Below are 21343 nucleotides of genomic sequence, written 5' to 3'. Positions count from 1 at the left end.
AGTTGTATCCATGTTGTATCTTTTCTACAGATGATGTTTCTATGTTATGTTCCTGTGTTTGCATATTTTAGCATGGATATCTACATATTTTCTCCCTTCGATGGGTTGTAAACCCACTGTGAGTAGTGGGGCTACTTAAATAATGAAAGAGGCTAATTATCAAGGGCTTGACTTTACTAATGTACTCAAGTTAGAGATGTTTGAGGTGAGGAGAGCATGGGCAAGCCATCTGATGTGGTCCATTATTATATTTTCATTTACCTTTGGTGCTCAGAGAGAGACACTAATATAGCTGAGGATGACATAGCAAATTACCACAACTCTCTAACCTTTTAAATTGCTAACACTGTTGTAATCTGTAATTATAGAAATCAGTGTGAGAATTGTGGCACTGCATAATTATCTTTCCTGATACTTTATTGCTGAATGAATTATTAATCAGAATCAGTCTTGTATAGTATTTGCAACAACTCAGAAAAATAATGTATAATTAAATTTCGTTATTCCTATTTTTGTGCTAATGTTTTATGATGTTGTAATTGATAATTAATTGGCCAAAAACTCACACAATACTTGGGAGTTTCAGGTGGCTGGAAAATGTTCAGTGTGCTGAGTTCATTAACTGAGTAATGATCATTCTGTAAAGACCATGGAGTCTGGTCCAATCTGTATGAGAAAGCTTTTGAAATTGGTATATTAATCATTAAACCTTTCGTGTTTTCTTAAAAGAAAGCAATAACTGTGAGCACGTATGAATAATTAAGAGATCTTAATAGATTTCAAATCTGGTCAATTTTAAGTAATCAGATGTTGGTTATGAATATCAGGCTAATACACTAAACAGAGCTTATGTGGTTCTGTGTGTATCAATTTCCATCCTAATTAAACAATCGGCAGTCACCATATAACCACAATTTCAAAGTTAGGATAACAGTCTGTAGCCTGAAAAGACATTTCTCTCTGCCTTTGATGAGTGTAACCCATGGTGGAGCACATCTTTATAGACAGAGTTTCGTCTAATCTTCTTTTCCAATTGTCCAAAATACTAAATGGTTTTCCTCCTCACAGACACACAGAATTTAAAATCTGAAAGGATTATGAACTTTTCCTTGACTGGCATTCTAACTAAAAATTCCTGGTGTGAGTCTCTTTTGGTATCCTTTGCAACCTAGGTAACCAGCCAAAGCTCAGAATCCAAGAATGTCTTTCACTCAGCCTGAGTTCTATTGAAAAGAAACATTGTCGAGCATTTTATGTGAACTTCTGCTGTGCCACTTATGTGATTTTTTTAAAAGAAGGTGATGCTTTTTTCTGATTTTCAAGTGTCTCCTTTAGAAACATACAAGATTTTTTTTTTAAAACAGGTGAACATCTTTTTTCTTTCTAAAGAATTTTGAAGGCATTGTGACAGGAAGCTTTACAATGCATATGCTGTTTTTTAATCAGTCCTTTTCTAAGCTGATCAGAAAACCATCCGCAGGGTTTTGTTCCTGAGGAATGCCATGCAAACGCACCTCCACTTTCCCAGGAAGATCATGAGTGGTTTAATTTACATTGGTTGTGTTGTCTCCAATGTCTTACAATTCCAAATTATAAATTATTAAAGAGGAATTTGTTATCAGCCCACTATGAGTAGAGCCGAAGCACATTCCTGTCGCATCTGAGGAGAGTTTTTCAGTGGCCTTGGTGCTTGTTTGATGTTGGAATGTACATCAGAAAACAACTTCTTACCATCTTCTCTCCGTCCCACGCCCTCCAGAGCTGTGTGGCCCAGGCAATGGTCCCACGAAGCTCAGTCACACTCCGAAACCCTAGTCCTGAGGATGCAGTTGAGGGTCCTGTGTGCTCATCATCTCCTGAGGGCTGGGAGGCCGAGGTGCTGCTGAAAGGGAAGGAGGCCATAACTTAGGGGGAGGGAATCAGAGCCATCTCTCAGAAGTGGGAGCAAGGAGGCTAAATTATACTCTGTAAGGACCCCACACTGTACAGAACCAGTGGATAAAGAATATGTTTCACTGTTCTGAATAGTTGGGCTCAGAAAGCTTTGGAAATAAAGCGCACTTAAGACCCTTCTGCTGAGAAACTCTACAAATGTTAGCTTTCCCTTCGCTGTGTCAGTCTACGCTTTTCTTATAGCTTTTGCACCTTCCCATTCTCTTGGATGCGTATCTTGGAGGTTATATCATTAGCTTCCTCTAACGTTCGCGGTGCTCAGAATGGACTGAGTAGGAAGGCAAGGCGACCCGAAGCTCAGAAAAGACAGGCTGCTGCAGAGAGCACAGGCAGATGTGTGAAGAAGCAGGTTTGAAGGAGACCCCAGCAGAGACAAAAGTGACTTAAGGCGGGGAGGGAGTACAGGGAGTGCAGACAGGAGGCTGGGGTTGGGGTTTACATAGGGTGGTCAAGGAGGCCTTCCTGAGAAGGTGACATCTGCACCGAGACCCAAAGGGGGTCAGGGAGTGCGCTATCACATTTAAATCTCGAAAAAATCTCCTAGGAGGCAGGTTTTCCCTTCCTGTCATGTAGAAGGAGACAGAGAATTTGAGTAAGCTGCCCATGTCCTCTAGCTCTAGAACTGGCAGGGCAGACTTGCCTGGTTTCCTGGTGGCTGCTTGGGATCAGCTGCCGTGGGGGTAACGTGCAGATTCCCAGCCCCACTCCAGTTGCCCTGTCTCCGTGCGATTTGGGAACTGTTGTAACTCTAGGAGATGAGAAGGTGGCTGGGAGAGCCTGAGTTATGTAGGCAGGGCTGAAAGCAGAGACGCTGATGTGAAAAAAGGACAGGCCACTGTCAGCCTGGGAATGAGACGTGAATGGAAACAGTTGGCATGGTGGAGAAAGAAGAGCTAATTTTATTGAACACTTAACTACATGTTGAATGAGTGAGTTAATGAATTCGTGGACAAACAAACATGGAGCGTTTTAATCCTCACAACCGTACAAGATGCTCTTTATCATACCCTTTTTGTACAAATCAGGAAACTGAGGCACAGAAAAGTTAAGTGTCTTGCTGGAGGTTTTGTCAGAGGTAAGTGGCAGAGTCAGGATTGAGAGCTGGGCAGCCTGGCCTCGGAGCCTGCCTTCTCACTGTTACGCTAAACTCTGCACGCTCTGTAGACCACAATGCACACAGTGTTCAGTGAGGGCTTACTACACTCCATGAATTGTTCTGAGTGCTGTGCGTGTTTGTACTTTAAGTCACTTACTTCTCATGACACCTGGATTACAGATGAGTAATCCTAACAGAGAGTCCATGCGGTTTGTCTGAGGGTGTATAGCGGTCAGTGTTCAAATGCCGTTAGGCTCCAGAGCCTGGCTTGTCACCACTGCACCATACTGCCTCTCATGATGAAAGAGGATTTTGATTTGTATGAAACATACGGTAGTCCCCCCTTAGTCAACGGGGGATATGTTCCAAGACCCCCAGTGGATGCCTGAAACCGTGGATAGTACTGGGCCCTATATCACTATGTTTTTTTACTATACATACATACCTATGATGAAGTTTAATTTATAAATTATACCCGGGAAGAGAGTAATGGCACTTTGGGGCCATTATTAAGTAAAATAAGGGTTACTTGAACACAAGCACTGTGATACCACGACAGTCGATCTGATAACTAAGACGGCTACTAAGTGACTAATGGGTGCGTAGTGTATAGAGCGTGGATACACTGGACAAAGGGATGATTCATGCCTTGGGTGGGATGGAGTGGGACAGAGTGAGATTTCATCACGCTACTCAGAACAGCACGCAATTTAAAACTTGTGAATGTTTATTTCTGGAATTTTCCATTTAGTATTTTTAGACCACAGTTGACCATGGGTAACTTAAACTACAGAAAGTGAAACTGTGGATAAGGGGGGACTTCTGTATGCACAAGGTAACAGAGAGAGAAAACAGGGAAAGTCTGTAATAGAAAGGTGGACTACTCAAAGCGTGCACTTCTAGCGAGTGTAACGGGAAAGAATCTTTTAGAAATGTTATTAGATGAGAATGAGTGCAAGTCCTCCATCTGCCAGGTGCCTTCTCTTGGCATGAAAGAGAACTATATGAGGGTTAAGTGCCCAGAAGAGCAGACATTCTTGATATAATTATGTGTAGAATTAGTCAGATGGTGGTGAGGATCATTCCTGATGCAAGCAGAGTACTTGATACTTCTCAGAGAGCTCTCAGATCTATCTCCTTATTTGACCGTCACCGTCGTTGTGGGATGTTACAGAGGGAAAGCTGCAGTGGTGTGATGGCTGAAGTTGCCAGAAAGCATCAGATCCCACACATTGTCCCATCATCTTTTCACAGGCCATGGGTGGAAATCAAACACATTGGCCTTTTCTCAAGTTTAAGTAGAAGAATCAGGCAAATGAAGACATGCATCATTCTTCATGTGGTCCAAGTTTGCCTCAAAGTTAGAAACTCAATCTGTGCAGAATTACAAATTTATGTAATGTACCAAGAAATTAATTTTCCTCTCATAATAATATCTTTTATTCGTGGAGTATTTACTGTAAAACAAAGACCATCCTAACTACCTTATTGCTTCATCTCATTTAATCTTCACATGGCCGTTTTGCAGATGGAAAAACCAAGGGTTACAGAGTCTAGTTAGTGGACCTAAAGCCCTACAGCTAGGAAGTGGGAGAGCAGGGACTCAAACGAGGCCCCTCTATCTAGGGACAGAAGGAGAAGTGGGAAGCAAGGGACATCACAGAATCAAGAAAATGCTGACAAATCTCTTCGTGGCTGGTGCTTCTGGGTGCCTCTCTGTGCTTCTCCAGCACCACCTGGCCAAAGGGCTGGCCCCTTCCTGACTATCTGGAGAGAGGGTGTTTTTTTCCCTGTGGTGGAGCAGTTTTGATTTTTTATAACGAGTGAGTTAGAAAATAATCTCTTCTTCAAAATACTTTGCTTTATCTGAAGCATATCCTTTGGGATACAAATGGTGTGTGTGAGTGGTGGTGGCATAGGCATATAATAGGATTTCTGTTTTAAACAGCATACTCAGGGTCGTGAAGCATTTGTGTCCCTGCCTTTTGGGAACAATAATCATCACTCTGAGAAGCTGCCAAGGACAGGACAGGGACTTGGAAGGCTCCAAGCACATCCTTTCCCCCAGTCTCTCTTCACTGACCTCCTGCCTTTTCCCCATACTCCCAGGAGAGCATTTACCTGTGTGTTAATATTCCAGCTCCATTCGATCTCCTTGTGGTGACAGATGGTCCAAGTGCTTTTATTACCTGATGCGGGATTTAACAAACTGCCGACCAATGGTCTTAACCTCATGGTTTTAATCATTTTAAAATGGAAGAACGGGAGTGAGTGTGCCCAGTCTTCAGTGGACATCCACAAACCTTTCCCAAAGCACTTTCCAAGATGACCCTTGAGCCAGATGACTGCTCTCTCCGATTAAATGCTGCCTGCCTTAGATGCTGAATTTCGACAGTTTTAGTTACCGGGTAAACCATCTTGCAGTCTAGACTTCACGCGTCCCAGCTCGCATCCCTGTAGCGAAGACAATATTTCAGAACAGAATCGTGTTGTCCAAAAGACCCCAATGCGTGAAAGAAGCAAGCTTCCTATTATTAAGAACCTTTTCTGTGAAGGCTATATTTCTGCCAAGCCTCAGAAACTCACTTCTGTTTTCTTTCCCACCTGTAGGCAGCATGCCCTCTCGTGCCCTCTCAGGAAGTGGGACAGGCATTGAGACAGATCAGAAGGATGAACAGCCTCATGGCTATAGATACTCTTTATGTACAGGCGGACCTTTCTGTCAAAAGTGTGTCTGGAGGTGACCCCACTGAGAAGGAGTTAGGTTTGATAATCCAATCTCTAGCATAGTAATTCCTGGTCAGATAAATCAACCTTTGGCAAGTTACACATATTAGCACCCACAAGCATTAACTAGCCCAGAAAACATGCTAGGAACAATGGCATTGCTAATATGGTTTCCTGACTTCACATGGATGCCCAAGCCCAGCATTTTCACTGACCTGGCAGGTAAACTTCTGACAGCAATTACATGGTATCTTTTGAAGCTAATTCAAGGAGCAAATTTTTTTAATTATAACGTTCAGTTGTTCTCTTCTTTCTTCTCTCTCTCTCCTCCCTCCTTTCTATCCTCCTTCCTTCTTTCTCTCCTTCTTCCCCCACCCCAATCAGATTTGAAGTCCACTAATTACTGAGTTCAGTTTTTGACCGTGTCAGGTTTAACAGTAATGCTAAAGTTGGAATTAGACAGACTCGCAGTCTCCCCTTTTTTCCGCATTTGACTATCTGTTGTCTTTTCTTAGTCTTTGATTCTCTGTTGTGAGTTTTGACTTGGTTCTTTTGTAAGACAGAATAGTTTCTGTCGGGTTCTGGGAACTCCCCTCCCACCCGATGGCAAAGTTTTGGGAGGGGCTGTGCGCCCTGTGCTGAACTGTGCACTGGGTACAAATCGGCAGTGCCTTCTATTAACATGTAAAACGATCCGTTGAGTCATCCTCCCTCTGGTTTGACTCAGATGCTTTATGGCGCACTTTGCATGTCATTTCTCTGTAATGATTTCCCCATGGAGAAGGGTGTCTGATAGAATCCAGGCAGACTGAAGATTGCTCTGAGTCAAATGGCTTTTATTCTTTTAGTGTTAACCCTTATCTCTCAGTTTCCCGTCCTTGCGTTTTCCCTGAAGGAAGCTTAATGAAGTAAATAGGTTCCACCACCCTCATTTGGCCTTCTAATCACGGTGCATAATTTCTTCTCACATTAGTAGCACGAAGCTCTAGGGTAATATTTCTCTGGCTAGAAGAGGAGGGAAGGGGACACGGGAGAGAATATTTCACACAGATGCCCTGATAAAGAAAAATGTAGGAAAGAAATGACTTCTCTCTGTCCTCTAACTCCTAATAGCCGAGAAGCAAATGCTAATAGGAAGCAGAGATGGATGTATGAGAAATGAATATAAATGGAGAACATAGACACGAAGAAGTAGGACCGGAGACAAACTGGAAGTGACAAGACAGAAAAGAAAACTCGCCAAGGGTAGAAAAGGACCTGCCACAGCAGAATAAATGGGAGCCTTGGCTGCATCCTCACCTGGGGGCTTACCACAAAAGGAGCAAAAGCACGCATCAAATACAGGAAAGAAGGGCAGGGTAGATGATCGCAGAGCTGCATATCCAAATCTGCCAATAATCCCTAATGCCACACTCTCTCTGTTCCCACCCTCCTCCCTTGCCCGCACCCACACCTGTACCCTCACCCAACCTCCGCTAACAATAATCGTGCATTTTGGACAGCCTGGTGTGGAGTCCCTTTCACCCACTGATTTCAAAGCATGTAATTCTTTCATCTGCTTTTTGAGATGACAGTGTGTGCACTATGTCATTCTTAAACCCAAGCCATACCCTTTCTCCAAGCCCCTAAACAGTGTTGTCTCACATGACATCACCAGGTGGAGACTCAGACAGGAGGAAATGATGGACACTTGCTTGATTCCATAGCCACACAGGTAAGACAGCGTCTGAGAACCTGTCCTGCACTGCAGAGCACTGTTATTTTTGAGGGGGTGGAAAGAGACCAGAGTCTTGAACTGTTGGGTCAGTACTGATGGGTACTGTGTTCCATTAATATGAGGATATCGGCCCTTGATTCATCCTTCCTTTGGGTTGACTTGTTTATTGGGGAGAAAAGTTCAAGCTGTTATTGGGCAAATCTTCCTCCCAAAAGTTGTGTGATGGCATTTCTCCTTTCCAGCCAGTTGTATTATTGTGAGCATCTCTAACTTCCAAAAAAAAGCCTCAGGAACTATAATTAGAGAAGCTCGTGTTTCAAGATTTTCCTAAAGTTTCTATGCTGTCATAGAACCATAGAAATTAGAACTAGAAATACCTTGCAGGTCACCTCGTCCATTTCCTCATTTTATAGATAAGGAAGTGGAAGTGCAGTGAAGTGATTTGGTTTTCACAAGAGAGAAGATGAAACATGAGATCTCTGAAAAGAGTTTCCTTAGAAGCAAAAGCCTAGGCTCAGATTTCTCACCACCTCCCGAAAGGCCTCATGCCCGTATTCTGCCCATTTTTGCAGATTCTTATTTAAAATGTACCACTTGGAATTGGTTAGATTTGATTACCTTGAAGGACCCTTTTGACCTTAAATTGCAGGCTATAAGATGTGGGTGTGTATTTTCATTTGAAACCCGAAGTCCACCCTAGGACCTTCATGATTAAGTCATTGAACCTGAGGCAAGTAACTTGACTAGTTAACCCTTTCCTACAATCTTTAATTTGGGAGGAGCTGGGTTTTTTTTTAATTTATGAAAAAGATAACATAGATATAGAAAAAAAGTACATAAGACAAATGTGTAATTTAACATAAAGTGAACACACATCTACTTATCACTGATGTCAAGAAATGGAACACTGTGGGACCAGCCCGGTGGCGTAGTGGTTAATTTCTCATGCTCTACTTCAACAGCCCGGGGTTTGTGGGTTCAGATCCCGGGAGCAGACCTAGCACCGCTCACCAAGCCATGCTGTGGCAGCATCCCACGTTAAATAGAGGAAGATTGGCACAGATGTTAGTTCAGTGACAGTCTTCCTCAAGCAAAAAAGAGGAAGCTTGGCAACAGATGTTAGCTCGGGGCCAATCTTCCTCACACACACAAAAAATAAATAGAACATTGTGATAGCACCCCTGAGACATGCCCCCCCATGACACTTTCCAATTACAACTCTCCCCACAAGCAGAACCTCCGTTCTGAGTCTTTTCTTTACAGTTTTACCACTATGTATGTATCCCTAGATATTTAAGTTTTGCCCATTTTTGAACTTGATATAAAAGGAATTCAGTTGTATGTTATTTTTTTTGCATTTTGCTTCTCCAGCTCAGTATTCAACATTAGGTTTGTGAGATTCATCCATGTTGTTGCATGTGGCTCTAACTTGCTTTGTGTTCTTCTATTATATGAATATGGAATATACCTCAGCATGTTTATACATTCTGCTACTGACGGACTTCATGATGTTTCCGGTAGGAGTTACACTAACAGTGCTGTTATGAACACTCTTGTACAGAGTTCCCATTACAGACATGCAGGAGCATCTCTTCGGTGTAACCTAGGAATGGAGTCATTGGGTCATAGGCTGTGCATATCTTCAACTTTACTAGATGAAACTGCCAAGCTGTTTCCTAAGAGAGTGAACCAGCCATCAGTATATATGAGAGTCTCTCTCGCTTTACCTCTTCACAAACACTTGATACTGTCAAGCTCTCCACTTCGTTCCAGTTTGGTGGAAGTGTAATATATCTTTAATTCTTTATTCCCTTTAGATCAATTCATATAGTCTGCGACCAACATCTAATTTTTCTTCTGGCTCAGCCTCTGTATCGTACCCTGCCTCTCCGGAGAGTTTACATTTAAAGATAGAACTAGTGCTAGTAGTTATTACTGGGTATTTTTTATTTGGGTCTGTTTAAAAGAATAAGCAAAACAATAACATCAAAAACAAAAATTACCCAAAAAATTGGGGCTTCTTATGATGGCACTAAATTTATTTTTTCATATTTTTCAACTGTATGGAAAAACCATTGTCACAAAGTCTGTCAGTAAATTGAACTTCCTCCTGAAAGGTCAAGGAAAATAGAAGTTTATATTGAAGTACAAGAACCATTCAGAGCTATTAAGGATTTGATGATACAATTGCAAGTGCTTCCTCCTAACAGCAGCCTTAAATTTCAGTTCCCCTGGCACTAACTAGTACGCACACAGATGGAATGTTTGAGTAAATGAAGAACACCCAACGTTTTAGCTGTTCCATGTCAGGCCCTTGCTTTTAGCTACCTAAGGCATTAGAGACATTAAATGACAGCACTGTAGTTTTCCATTAGAAAATACTGAAATTGGATTGCTTTCCACTTTAAGTAAGAAGTTTGAGTTTTGATGCGATTGAAAAGTGTTTCCAACCCAAAAGTAATAACTTAGTATTTTTAATGGCACTGTGCACTCTAAAATTTCTATAGACTAGATAACTTTCTTTTATAAAAACTAAGCCTCACAGTTTCATGGTAAATAACTTTTTTTAAAAAAGGCGTTAAGAGCAGAAATTTACTCAGCAATTACTAAATAATTTAGTCTTTGATTCACAGAAGTATTTACTTAATGCTCTGTTTCTAGGGGAAATGTGGTTGGAATTTCAAGTGAAATGGTTTATAATTTAGTCTTTTTCATTACCTGCAAGGCGTATTCATTTCTTTTCATCTGAAACATTCTAGACATGACAGGTTGTCTGAAAAACTTAACATTCTACTTTTTTGTGAATTGCAGCTTTTCAGATTTCACACTGTAGATTTTTTTTGGTTTTTTGATTTAGACTTTTACCTTCAGAACTAAGTGTTAGACATTTTAATTTCTGAATGTGACCCAATGATGAATGAAGAGTGAATGAGTTAGTTCATAAGGGAGTCTGTTTTCATGAATACTGTATCTGTGACTGATAAGAGTTGTGGTCTATGTAGCTTTTTGAGAGGATGAGCACACTATGATAAAATAATAGTAATTAACTTTTACTCCTGAACCATATGATAAGATGATTGGGGTATATGTGTATGTACATGTGCAGCTGGGTTTTTTGGCCTACAAAAAGAAGAATGAGATCCAGCCAAAACCCAAATCAGAACCTTTGGAAAGCTTCCTTACGATCTGATTTCAGCTAATGTTTACACACTTTAACACATTGTCTAATGCTCAGTGTAGAGACTGGCTGTCAAACTCCTACATGCTATTCTGGGCTCTGTACTCACTACAAAGTATTTCATTCTTAGATCCCATGGGTCCTGCTACAGATTTCTGGATTTACCACATTAGGGGGTAAAATGTTTTTAAGTTAACATTAGTAAGGCAAGTGGAAAAAAAAAGAAAACTTAATGGGACATAATGCAGGGATAGGAGAAACAGAATTCAGGTTGGCATTGATCAGACAGATTAGAGGGAGCTCCCAGAAGAGCACTTATGTTGCTTGGAGGATGGGGAGGGCTGATGATTTCTAAAAGAAGAAGAAATAGAATGTTCCATTATGCTTGAAGAGGGGCCAACAGGGAGGAGTGTGATAAGAGCCAATAGGAATGAAAGGGCTAAGAAGAAGAGAGTGGTGCTGGCATAGCATGAGGAAGGATTATCCGGGAATAAGGTAATAAAGTCAGGAAAATCCTTAGACAGGTGAAAGTCTAAGAACAGATTCCTGGGAATGATAGATTTTAGAGAATACCATTTGATGAACAGATAATATGTTTTAAATGTCTTCTAAAACTTTCTGGAAGGTTTAGCCCGAAAAGCAGACGTCGATGTTCTTATGACTGTCATAGCCAGGTTCATCAACTCAGGGTGCATGTGTTGCCACATCTCCTTTGTTTTCCCAAACCTGCCCTATTAGCAAGATATGGAGTCTTTCCTTGAGGGCCCCCAGACATCTTAGAGCCAGAAAGAGACCATCTTCCTGTGAGCTGGACTCTGAGCCTGTCCACTCCTTGGCTTCCGTGCTGTTGATGACTGCTCCTTCCTCATGGGGTAGACCCTGGTCCAGTGCTGCTGTATAGCAGTCAGGCCCCGACTCGGACCTCAGTGGACTCCATACAGGATTCCCAGGTGACGTAGTCTTTTAGTTTATACTCCCTTGCTCAGCCTCTGGACAAAGATATCCAGGACTGGAGGAGTTAATAGTATCAGCTCCACATATTGTGCCAGAATGGCCTCCTAGTTTTGGATTTCCCATTTCCTAAAAGTAATTTCACGTCAAGAGACCTGTTCCCCTCCATTTTCTCAGGGTTACCATGGTCTATCCAGACAGATCTTCTTCACTTGGAACCTACAGGAGCAGGGGTTGGGGTCCTAGTTCCTTCTTTCCCAGAAGGCTTTGGTTTCTTCCTATATATTGTCCACCCCATTCCCTGTAACCAGCTCTGCAGAGACAGTTTTATTAAGCCATGCAACATCAACAACATTAAAAGAGGGTACGTAAATGCTCTTTCAAGGGGCAAAGAAAGCTAGCATCCCTCAGCTAAAATGACAGTATCCCGCTCCCTGTGATAAGTTAGGTATTTCTGTTAGAACAGAACAGAAATGACTCTTCTGTGACTCTTAGACTCAAAGAATTGTAGATCTGTAAGAACTTTGCTGGTCTTCTAGTCCAGACTTTTCATTTTATAAACTTGGAAGCACGTCCAGGCAAAGTTAGATGATTTATCCAAAATTCAAAAAGCTGGTCAGTGCCAGGGCTAGACCAAAAGCCCTAGACCCCTGGTCCACTCCTCTTTCCACTGCACCTCACTTTTGTTTCTTTTTTGATTTTCTTTCAATTAATGTTTCACTGAAGACCTTACAGCTTTGTAACCTTTATAGCAAGCTTCTCTGTTCTTGGTGTAGGTGCATTAATATGAATTACCTATAAATGGATTGGAAAAATGAGATGTCTCTTGTCAATCTCCTGCTTCTTATGAATTAAGCACACCATTTACATCCTAGAACATTATTCCACCCAGTTTGAGTGCTTCCTGCTACATGCAAGCTATTGTGATCTGTAAAAAATAAATAATACGTAAATTTCTACAGACTAATTGAGAAAACTGAATGTGATAGGAGAGAGTAATAATTTGAGAACTAAGAATGGAGAAAATAAACAGACTTGAGACCCTGTATGAGAGATAAGAAATTTTGAAAATACTCTATGGAAAAGAAGCCAGAATAGGAAGTATTTGTCTTCTTACTAGATGATAAAGAATTTAGTGGCACTTAACTAGTCACAGACAGAAGCCGTGTAAACTCAATATTACCCCACGGGTTATGGTCACTATAACTGAATGGTGTCATTTAGAATGCTATTCTTACTGCATAAAAAAGTGATTCCAGGTAGTAAAGCTCACAGATACTTTATCTTTTATTGGAATACCAAAGAACTAAAAGTTCTTCTTTGCAGAAACATTTTTGTAATTATGTATTACAAACCATCATTCATGTAGAGCAAAGTTTATACTATATGGTTAGCAATGTGCTAAATTATTGTTTGTAAAGTGTTTAGGGTGACTATAATATAAAGAATAAATCCAGGATTTTTGCTTTAAACCAAGATGGACTAACAGGTACTAGATTTATCTTCCCACCTGAAACAATTATAAAAACAGATAAAACATATGAAACAATGGTTTTCAAGACACCAAGCAACAAAGGACATTGATCCCCAAGAGAAAGAAAACAAGTTGAGCCCAGCTTACTGTTTTGAGAGAGTTTCCAGGTCATGGAACAGGAAGGAGGAACCAAAGAAGAGCCTGGCTGACTCCTGAGTTGAGGAGATGGAGCTAATAGTCTGAAGAGACTATGGTGGCTAGAATTAGAAAGCAGAGTAGCAGAGAAGAGAGAGCTGCACAGAGAGAAAACGCCAGAGATTTGCAGAGGGTTCCCTCAAGTATTTTGCAGAGTACTCATTAGCACATGCATATGGAGAAACTACAGAAAAATGGGGAAAGAACCACTCAAAACAATTAGAAGCAACAGTACTCAGAGCTCACAGAGGACCAGGAATAACACCTGTTCCTACCAGCCAGACTAGAAAACTCATAATTCAAGGAGCATTGGATAAAGTGCTCAGAAGCATCTTGAATCAGTAGTGGGGAATAAGGAGGCCTAGATTAAATGCTGTTGTTCCCACCTAACAGATCTCAGAAGTAAAACCTATAGGATCAGACTGTTTCCATGTAACTCAACTGAGTCCTAGAACAAAGCTTAAGAATATTCATAGGAACACAAAAATACCAAGCATTCAACAAGGTAAAAGTCACAATGTCTGGCATCCAATCAAAAATTCCCAGGCATGCACCGAAGCAGGAAAGTATGTCTCATAATGAAGAGAAATATCAATCAATTGAAACTGAACCAGAACTGACACAGATGTTAGAATTAACAGACAGAAATAGTTATTATAACTGTATTCCAAATGTTCAAGAAGTTGGAGGAATGATTGAAAGTCTTAAGTAGAGTCATGGAAGATATAAAAAAAAGACTCAAATTGAACTTTTAGGAATGAGAACCACAATTTCTGAGGTGAAAATTACTGTGAAATGAATTAATGGGAGGTTGGATATTGCAGAAGAGGTTAGTGAACTTAAAGGCCAAGCTATAGAACTTGTCCAAAATGAAACAGAGAGAAAAAAAGACTACCAGAAAAAAAGTGTGCAGAGCATCTGTGAGCTGTGGGACAGTTTCAAGTAGTCTAATATACATGTAACTGAGCTTCCCTAAAGAGAAGAGGAGAGGTGACAGAAAAAATAGTTGGCAAAAATATTTGAAGAAATGATGGCTGAAATATTTCCAAATGTTATGAAAATTATAAACTCACCCATCCAAGAAGATCAAGAACCATGAAAAGAACTATAGCATGGCACATCATAATCAAATTGCTCAAAACAAATTCTTAAAAAGAAAATCTTGAAAGTAACTAGAAGGAAAAAAAGATATGACATATAGAGGAACAAAGATAAGGATGAAGGCAGATTTTTCATTAGAAAGCATGCAAGTGAAAAGAAGGGCGATGATATCTTTCAAAGTACTGAAAGGAAAAAAACTGTCAAACTAGAATCTATATCACACAAAAATAACTTTGATAAATGAAGGCAACAGACTTCTTAAGAGAAAACAAGCACCGAAAGAATCCATTGCCAGCTGTTATGGGCTGAATGTTTATGGCCCCCCAAAGGTCATACGTTGAAACCGTAACTCCCAATGTGATGGTATTTGGAGGAGGGCCTTTGAGAGGTAATTAGGTTTAGAGGAAGTTATGAAGATGGAGCCCCTGCAAGGGGATTAGTGTCCTCGTAAGAAGAGGAAGAGAGACCAGAGACCATGTGTTCCCCATGCAAGGACTCAGTGAGAAGATAACCATCTGCAAGCCAGAAAAAGAGCCCTCACCAGGGAACCAAATTAGCTGGCACCTTGATCTTGGACTTCTCAGCCTCCAAAACTGTGAGAAATAAATTCGTTTGTTTAAGCCACCCCAGACTCTAGTATTTTGTTATGGCAGCCCAAGCGACTAAGACACCAGCATATCCACACTGCAAGTCATGTTAAAGGAAGTCCTTCCGGCAGAAGGGAAATGTATATGTGTGTGCGTGTGTATATATATAACTTTTTCTCTTGTTATTTAAATCTCTTTAAAGATAATTGACTGTTTAAACAAAAATAATAATAGTATAGTGTGGGAGTAAAGAAGTAAAGTGCACGACAACAATAGTGCAAAGGCCAGGAAGGGAGAAATGGAAACATACTATTGTAAGGTTCTTATACTCTACATGGAGTGGTGTAATATCACTTGAAGGTAGATTGTGATAACTTGAAGCTTATTATAAACCCTAAGGTAACCCATAAAATAACAAAACAACATTCCAATAAAGGACATAAGATTGAATTATAAAAAATACTCAGTTAATGCGAAAGGAGTCAGAGAATGAGGGGAAAGGGATCAAAGAACAGATGGGACAAATAGGAAACAAGTAGCAAAATGGCATATTTATACCCAGCCAAATCATTAATCACATTAAATGTGAAGTGGATAAGTACCAGAATTAACAGTCAAAGATTATCAGATTGGAGTAAAAAAAAAAAAACTTGATTATGAGCTGTGTACGAGGAAGACCACTTTAAATATAAAGACACAAATAGGTTAAAAGGATAAGAAGGAAAAAAGGTACACTATGCTAACACTAATCAAAAAAAACTGGAGTGGCTATATTAATATCAGACAAAATAGACTTTAAAGCAAAGAATTATTTCCAGGAATTAAAAGTTCATTTCATAATGAGAGAAGAATAAAACATCAAGAGAAATAAAAATTCTAACCATGTATGCATCTAATAACAGGATTTCAAGTTGCATGAAGCAAAGACTGGTAGACAAATCTACAATTATAGTCAAAGGTTCCAGTGCCCCTTCTCGATACTGGTTAGAACCTGTAGACAGAAAATTCGTAAAGATATAGAAGATTTGAACAACATTTATCATACAACTTAACTGACATTTACAGAACACTTCAGCCAACAGAAACACCTTCCTTTCAAGTGGGTATGGAATATTTACCAAAATAGACCGTATTCTGAGATATAAGACAAGTCTTCATAAATTAAAAGCATTGAAGTCGTAGAAAATTTGTTATCTGACCCTAATGGAATTAAATCAGAAAACAATAACAGCTATCTGGAAGCTCATTCAAATATTTGGAAACTAAATAACATATTTCCAAATAATTTATGTATCAAGGAAGAAGTCAAAAGGGAAATTAGAGGTGGCGCAGCAGTTAAGTATACATGTTCTGCTTTGGCGGCCCGGGGTTCACCAGTTCAGATCCCAGGTGCAGACATGTCACCGCTTGGCAAGCCATGCTGTGGTAGGCATCCCACATATAAAGTGGAGGAAGATGGGCACGGATGTTAGCTCAGAGCCAGTCTTCCTCAGCAAAAAGAGGAGGATTGGCAGTGGATGTTAGCTCAGGGCTGGTATTCCTCAAAAAAAAAGGAGGGGGGGATTACAAAGTGTTTTGAACTGAATGAAAATAAAACTCAACATTTCAAAGCGTGTGAGATGCTGCTAAAGCAGTACTTAGAGTGAAATGTATAGCTTTAAAGCCTTTATCAGAAAAGGTGAAAGAGCTTAGATCAATGAACTCAACTTCTACCTTAGGAAACTGGAAAAAAGAAGAACAAATTAAACCCTAAGTAAGCAGAAGAAAGAACAAAGAGAGCAGAAATCAGTGTAATAGAAAGCAGAACAATAAAGAAAATCAATTTAATCAAAAGGGAGCTTTTTGAGAGTATGAACAAAACTGATAAACCTCTATCCAAACTGATCAGGAAAGAAAGAAAGATGACACAAATTCCCTATATCAGAAATGTGACAGGTGACATCTGTACAGATTCTACTTATATTAAAAAGAAAATAGGGAAATATCGTGCACAACTTTATGCCGGTAACTTTTATAATTTTTAAATTGAATGTGTTAAAACTCCAGGCCCAGAAGATTTCACAGGTAAATTCTATCACATATTTACAGAAGAATGATACCAATTCTAGACAAACTCTTCTAGAAAATTGAAGAGGAAGAAATGCTTCCCAACTTACTTTGTGAGACCAGCATTACGCTGATACTAAAGCTAGATTTTAAAATATGTAGGAAAAGAAAACTACAGACTAATATCCTTCATGAACATAAATGTAGAAATTCTTAACAAAATGTTAGCAAATTGAATCCAGTAATGTATTACAAGACAAATACATCACGATCAAGTGGAGTTGATCCTAGAAAGGCAAGGTTCGTTTAACATTCAAAAATCAACGTTATTTTCATACTAAAAAAGAAAAACTGTGTTATTCTCTTGATAGAGGAAGAGGAAGCATTCAGCTAAATCCAGCATCCATTCTTGATTTAAAAAAAAAAAATCCCAGGAAGCTAGGAATAGAAAGAAACTTCCTCAACTCGATAGGAGCATCTGTGAAACACCTATCAACCATTATAAATAACAGTGCAAGGCTGAACGCGTGCCCCCAACATCAGGAACCAGGCAAGGTTGGTTGTTTTTACCACTTCTGTTTAAAATTGTATGGAGGTTCTACCCAACGAAGTAAGGCAAAAAAAAATACATCGAAGTCATTCAGATTGGAAAGGAAGTAAAATGTCTTCATTTACAGACAACATAGTCTTCTATGTAGAAAATCTATAGAATCTACCCCAAAAAAAGGGCTGTGAGGGGGCCAGCCCTGCGGCCGAGTGGTTAAGTTCGTGCACTCTGCTTTGGCGGTGCAGCGTTTCACCAGTTCAAATCCTGGTCGTGGACATGGCACTGCTCGTTGGGCAATGCTGAGGCGGCATCCCACATGCCACAACTAGAAGGACCCACAACTGAAAATACATAACTATGTACCTGGGGGGCTTTGGGAGAAAAAGGAAAAATAAAGTCTTAAAAAAAAAAAAATGCTGTGAGAACTAACAAGCAAGTTAGGCAAAGCTTCAGAATACAAGATCAAAACACAAAAATCGTTTCTATTTCTATATGCTAGCAATGAAAAATCAGAACTTTAAATAAAAAAACAAAACCATTTATAATTGCATTAAAAATATTAGTATCTAGGTATAAATCTGACAAAAGATGTGACCTTGGTTTAGGCAAAGATTTTTTAAACCCCAAAAGCATGATCCATAAAGGAAAAAATTACTCAGTTGGACTTCATCAAATGAAGACTTTCTGCTCTTTGAAAAACACCAAAAGAATTAAAGACAAGCTAGAGACTTGGAGACAATATTTGCAAATTACACATCTGATAAAAAACTTTTATTCAGAATATGTGAAGAATTCAGAATATATGAAGAACTCTCAAAACTCAATAATAAGGAAACAACCCAATAAAAAATGGGCAAAGAATCTGAATAGACATTTCTCCAAAGAAGATAAATAGATGACAAATAAGCACATAAAATGCTCAACTTCTTTAGTCATTAGAGAAAAGCAAATTAAACCACAAAGAGATAGCACAGCATACCTATTAGAATGGCCAAAATTAGAAAGACTGACTATACCAAGTGGTGGCAAGGATGTGAAAGAACTGGAACTCTCATACAGTGCTGTTGAAAATGTGATATGATACAACCACTTTCACAAACGGGCAGTTTCTTAAAAAATTAGACTTACACATCCATCTGTGTGATCCATCCAATTGATGCATCCATTCTACCCCTAGGTATTTACACAAGAGAAACGAAAGCATATGTTCATACAAAGATTTATACACTAATCTATACCAGCTTTATTTGTAATAGCCAAATATTGGAAACACCCAAATATCCATCAGTAGATGAATGGATAAAAAATTGTGCTGTATCCGTACATTAGACTACTACTCAGCAATAACGGAAGAAACATTTGATGCATGCAACAACATGGATGAATTGCAAAATAATTGTGGTAAGTAAAAGAAGCCAGACATAAAAGAATAAAATTTGTATGATTTCATTTATATAAAAAATAGAATATGCAAACAAATATGTAGTGTCAGAAAGCAGACCCCTGGTTTCATGGGCTGGGGCACAGAGAGGTGCAAAGAAGGGACTATTAAGGGGCATAAAGAGACGTTTGGTGGCAAAGGATATGTTCACTGTATTGATTGTGGTGATGGTTTCACAGTAGCATACATCTGCCAAAACATATCAAATTGCACACTATAAATATATGCAGTGTGTTGTACGTTAAAGCTGTTAAAAAATTAATAAGAGTAAACCCAAAAAGAAAGTAAGACTCACTATTGGAGTTCAAACTAGTAGCAAACAGTACTGAAAAACTGTGTTATGTAAATTAATTGCAGATTTTTTAAAAAATGCATCAGTGGACACTTTTTAAAGCAAAGAACCCTTTTGTAAAAGTAACCCTTGCTGTTGAATGCGTCTTTTTTATGACTGCTAATGTGATATATTGTGTTTCCGTAGAGAGAATGCCCATCAAGTCTACTGGGATAATGGTAGCACAATTCCACTCCTTTTTGAGAGCTTTTCAAGAGCAACAGTAGCATGTGTTGGTTGTGTTTGGCAGTTATGTGAGGGCAGTTGTAGTAGCTGAGCTGCATTTACTCTTTAGAACACGTAACAGTGTAGTTCACTTGTTAAATTATGTGTTGTGGTATTTACTCTGCTTGGCATCTTAGCCACATTTCAACCTAGAAACTTACATGTACTTCATCAAGAGAGCCTTACAAATTCTTCAAAATGATTCATTTCCTCTTAACACAAAGCCCAATGAATACTTGAATTGGGACTACATATACGTGAAAGTTCCTTTTCAGTCGGCTAACAAAATCAAAACTACCGAGTTTTAAAGTACCTATGTGTTTTAAATGTCGTGGGTGCTTCATTCATTCATAACCTTTGTTTCCATGGGGGGAAAGGACCCCGAAAGTGGAAAGGATCAAAGTCAGCCATAGAACACGACTTTCCACATAGGTTTTCTGAGCTCATTGTGCTAACTGGGCGTGAATGTGCTAATGGGCGATTCTGCTGCTTTCTGCCTGCTCACGGCAGTGGGACACAGGAACTGTGTCGTTCTTTCTCACCTTCTCTCTGACTCAGATAGCTGTGGTGACCCAGCCTTTCTTTCTTTCAGGGTGTGAACGGCATGTCTGTGGATGAGAAGCCTGACTCCCCCATGTATGTGTATGAGTCCACAGTCCACTGCACCAACATCCTCCTGGGCCTCAATGACCAGCGGAAAAAGGATCTTCTCTGTGATGTGACTCTGATCGTGGAGAGGAAGGAGTTCCGGGCCCACCGGGCTGTGCTGGCGGCGTGCAGTGAATACTTCTGGCAGGCGCTGGTCGGACAGACAAAAAATGACTTGGTCGTCAGCTTGCCTGAGGAGGTACAGTAGTTTGATTTGTTTGTGTGGTTGCTACGGGAGGCCTATTGACTTGTAGGCAGTTGGCTGAGTAGGAACTAGAAGGTGGACCCTGTGCCACATCCCCCCTCTGAGGCTGATGTTCAGGTCACCCACGCGTTAGGTTTGTGCGTAGCCAGTTTCTATTTGAAGCACTCGAAGACTTCTACTTGAAGTCTCGAAGGTGTGATTCTGAACAGAGCATCTTTCTTTAAGGGAACTGAAGCTCACCTGCGGCTGGCAGTCACTCGTAGTTTCTAGTTCACGTACTCTTCCGGTTTTGAGTAGTTCACCCAAAGTTTGGTGCGGTCCTAGATGTGGGATCTGAATCACTGGGACAGTTGCTGTGATTTTCTCTTTCAAATGGCTGAAGGGGCGCTTGATTTCCCTTGAGAGTAAAAGAATGAAAGTGTTCACAGGACCCTCCTTGCTCAGGGGAAAAGTAAAAGCAAGCAGTAATTTTCACAGCTAATAGAGTAAGATTCTAAGAAGTGTAAACTTGATTTTCTCACCATTGTTGAAATTCCCTTCTTGAGTTTCTTAATTATTTCAGTAAATCCAGTCATTTCTGTACTTTGAGGACACTGGTAGCTGGACCTGTTCTGTCCAGAGATGACATTCAATCGGATAGTTTGAGCTGCAGGAACTCAAAGGATGGGCTTCACAATGACAAACCATTAAATTGGCCACCCTCTGATCTGTGTTTGTAGTTCCTCTTCTTCCGTCTGCCTGGAACTAGGGGTAATACTGAGCAGCCTTAGGCTTTGTGTTCAGGGCCAGGATCATTCCCTGTACACAAGCACGGTGTGCATTGCCAGGGCCACCACCAAGAGTTGTGTAGGGTGTGCGCTGCACAACTCTCAGGAGTACAACTCACACCCACAGTCTATGTGATAGAGCCCCAGAGTTGTG

General features: G+C 40.1%; 1 protein-coding gene across 6 annotated transcripts in view; it reads left to right on the top strand.

The window, feature by feature from the left end:
- The window catches only part of BACH2 (BTB domain and CNC homolog 2), a 330646-nt gene that overhangs the window by 235143 nt on the left and 74160 nt on the right, over window positions 1-21343 (top strand). For all 6 annotated transcript variants that reach the window (XM_070559166.1, XM_070559168.1, XM_070559165.1 and 3 more), the window contains one exon: window positions 20162-20416. In XM_070559166.1, coding sequence (XP_070415267.1) covers window positions 20174-20416 — 243 coding nt within the window. In that variant the 5' untranslated portion in view covers window positions 20162-20173. The remainder of the gene's footprint in view (window positions 1-20161; window positions 20417-21343) is intronic.

Source organism: Equus przewalskii, chromosome 9 (genome assembly GCF_037783145.1).
Source record: "Equus przewalskii isolate Varuska chromosome 9, EquPr2, whole genome shotgun sequence".
NCBI classification, from domain to species: Eukaryota; Metazoa; Chordata; class Mammalia; order Perissodactyla; family Equidae; genus Equus; species Equus przewalskii.
The sequence above is the reverse complement of the archived record's forward strand: the minus strand, read 5'-3'. Positions and strand labels throughout refer to the sequence as shown.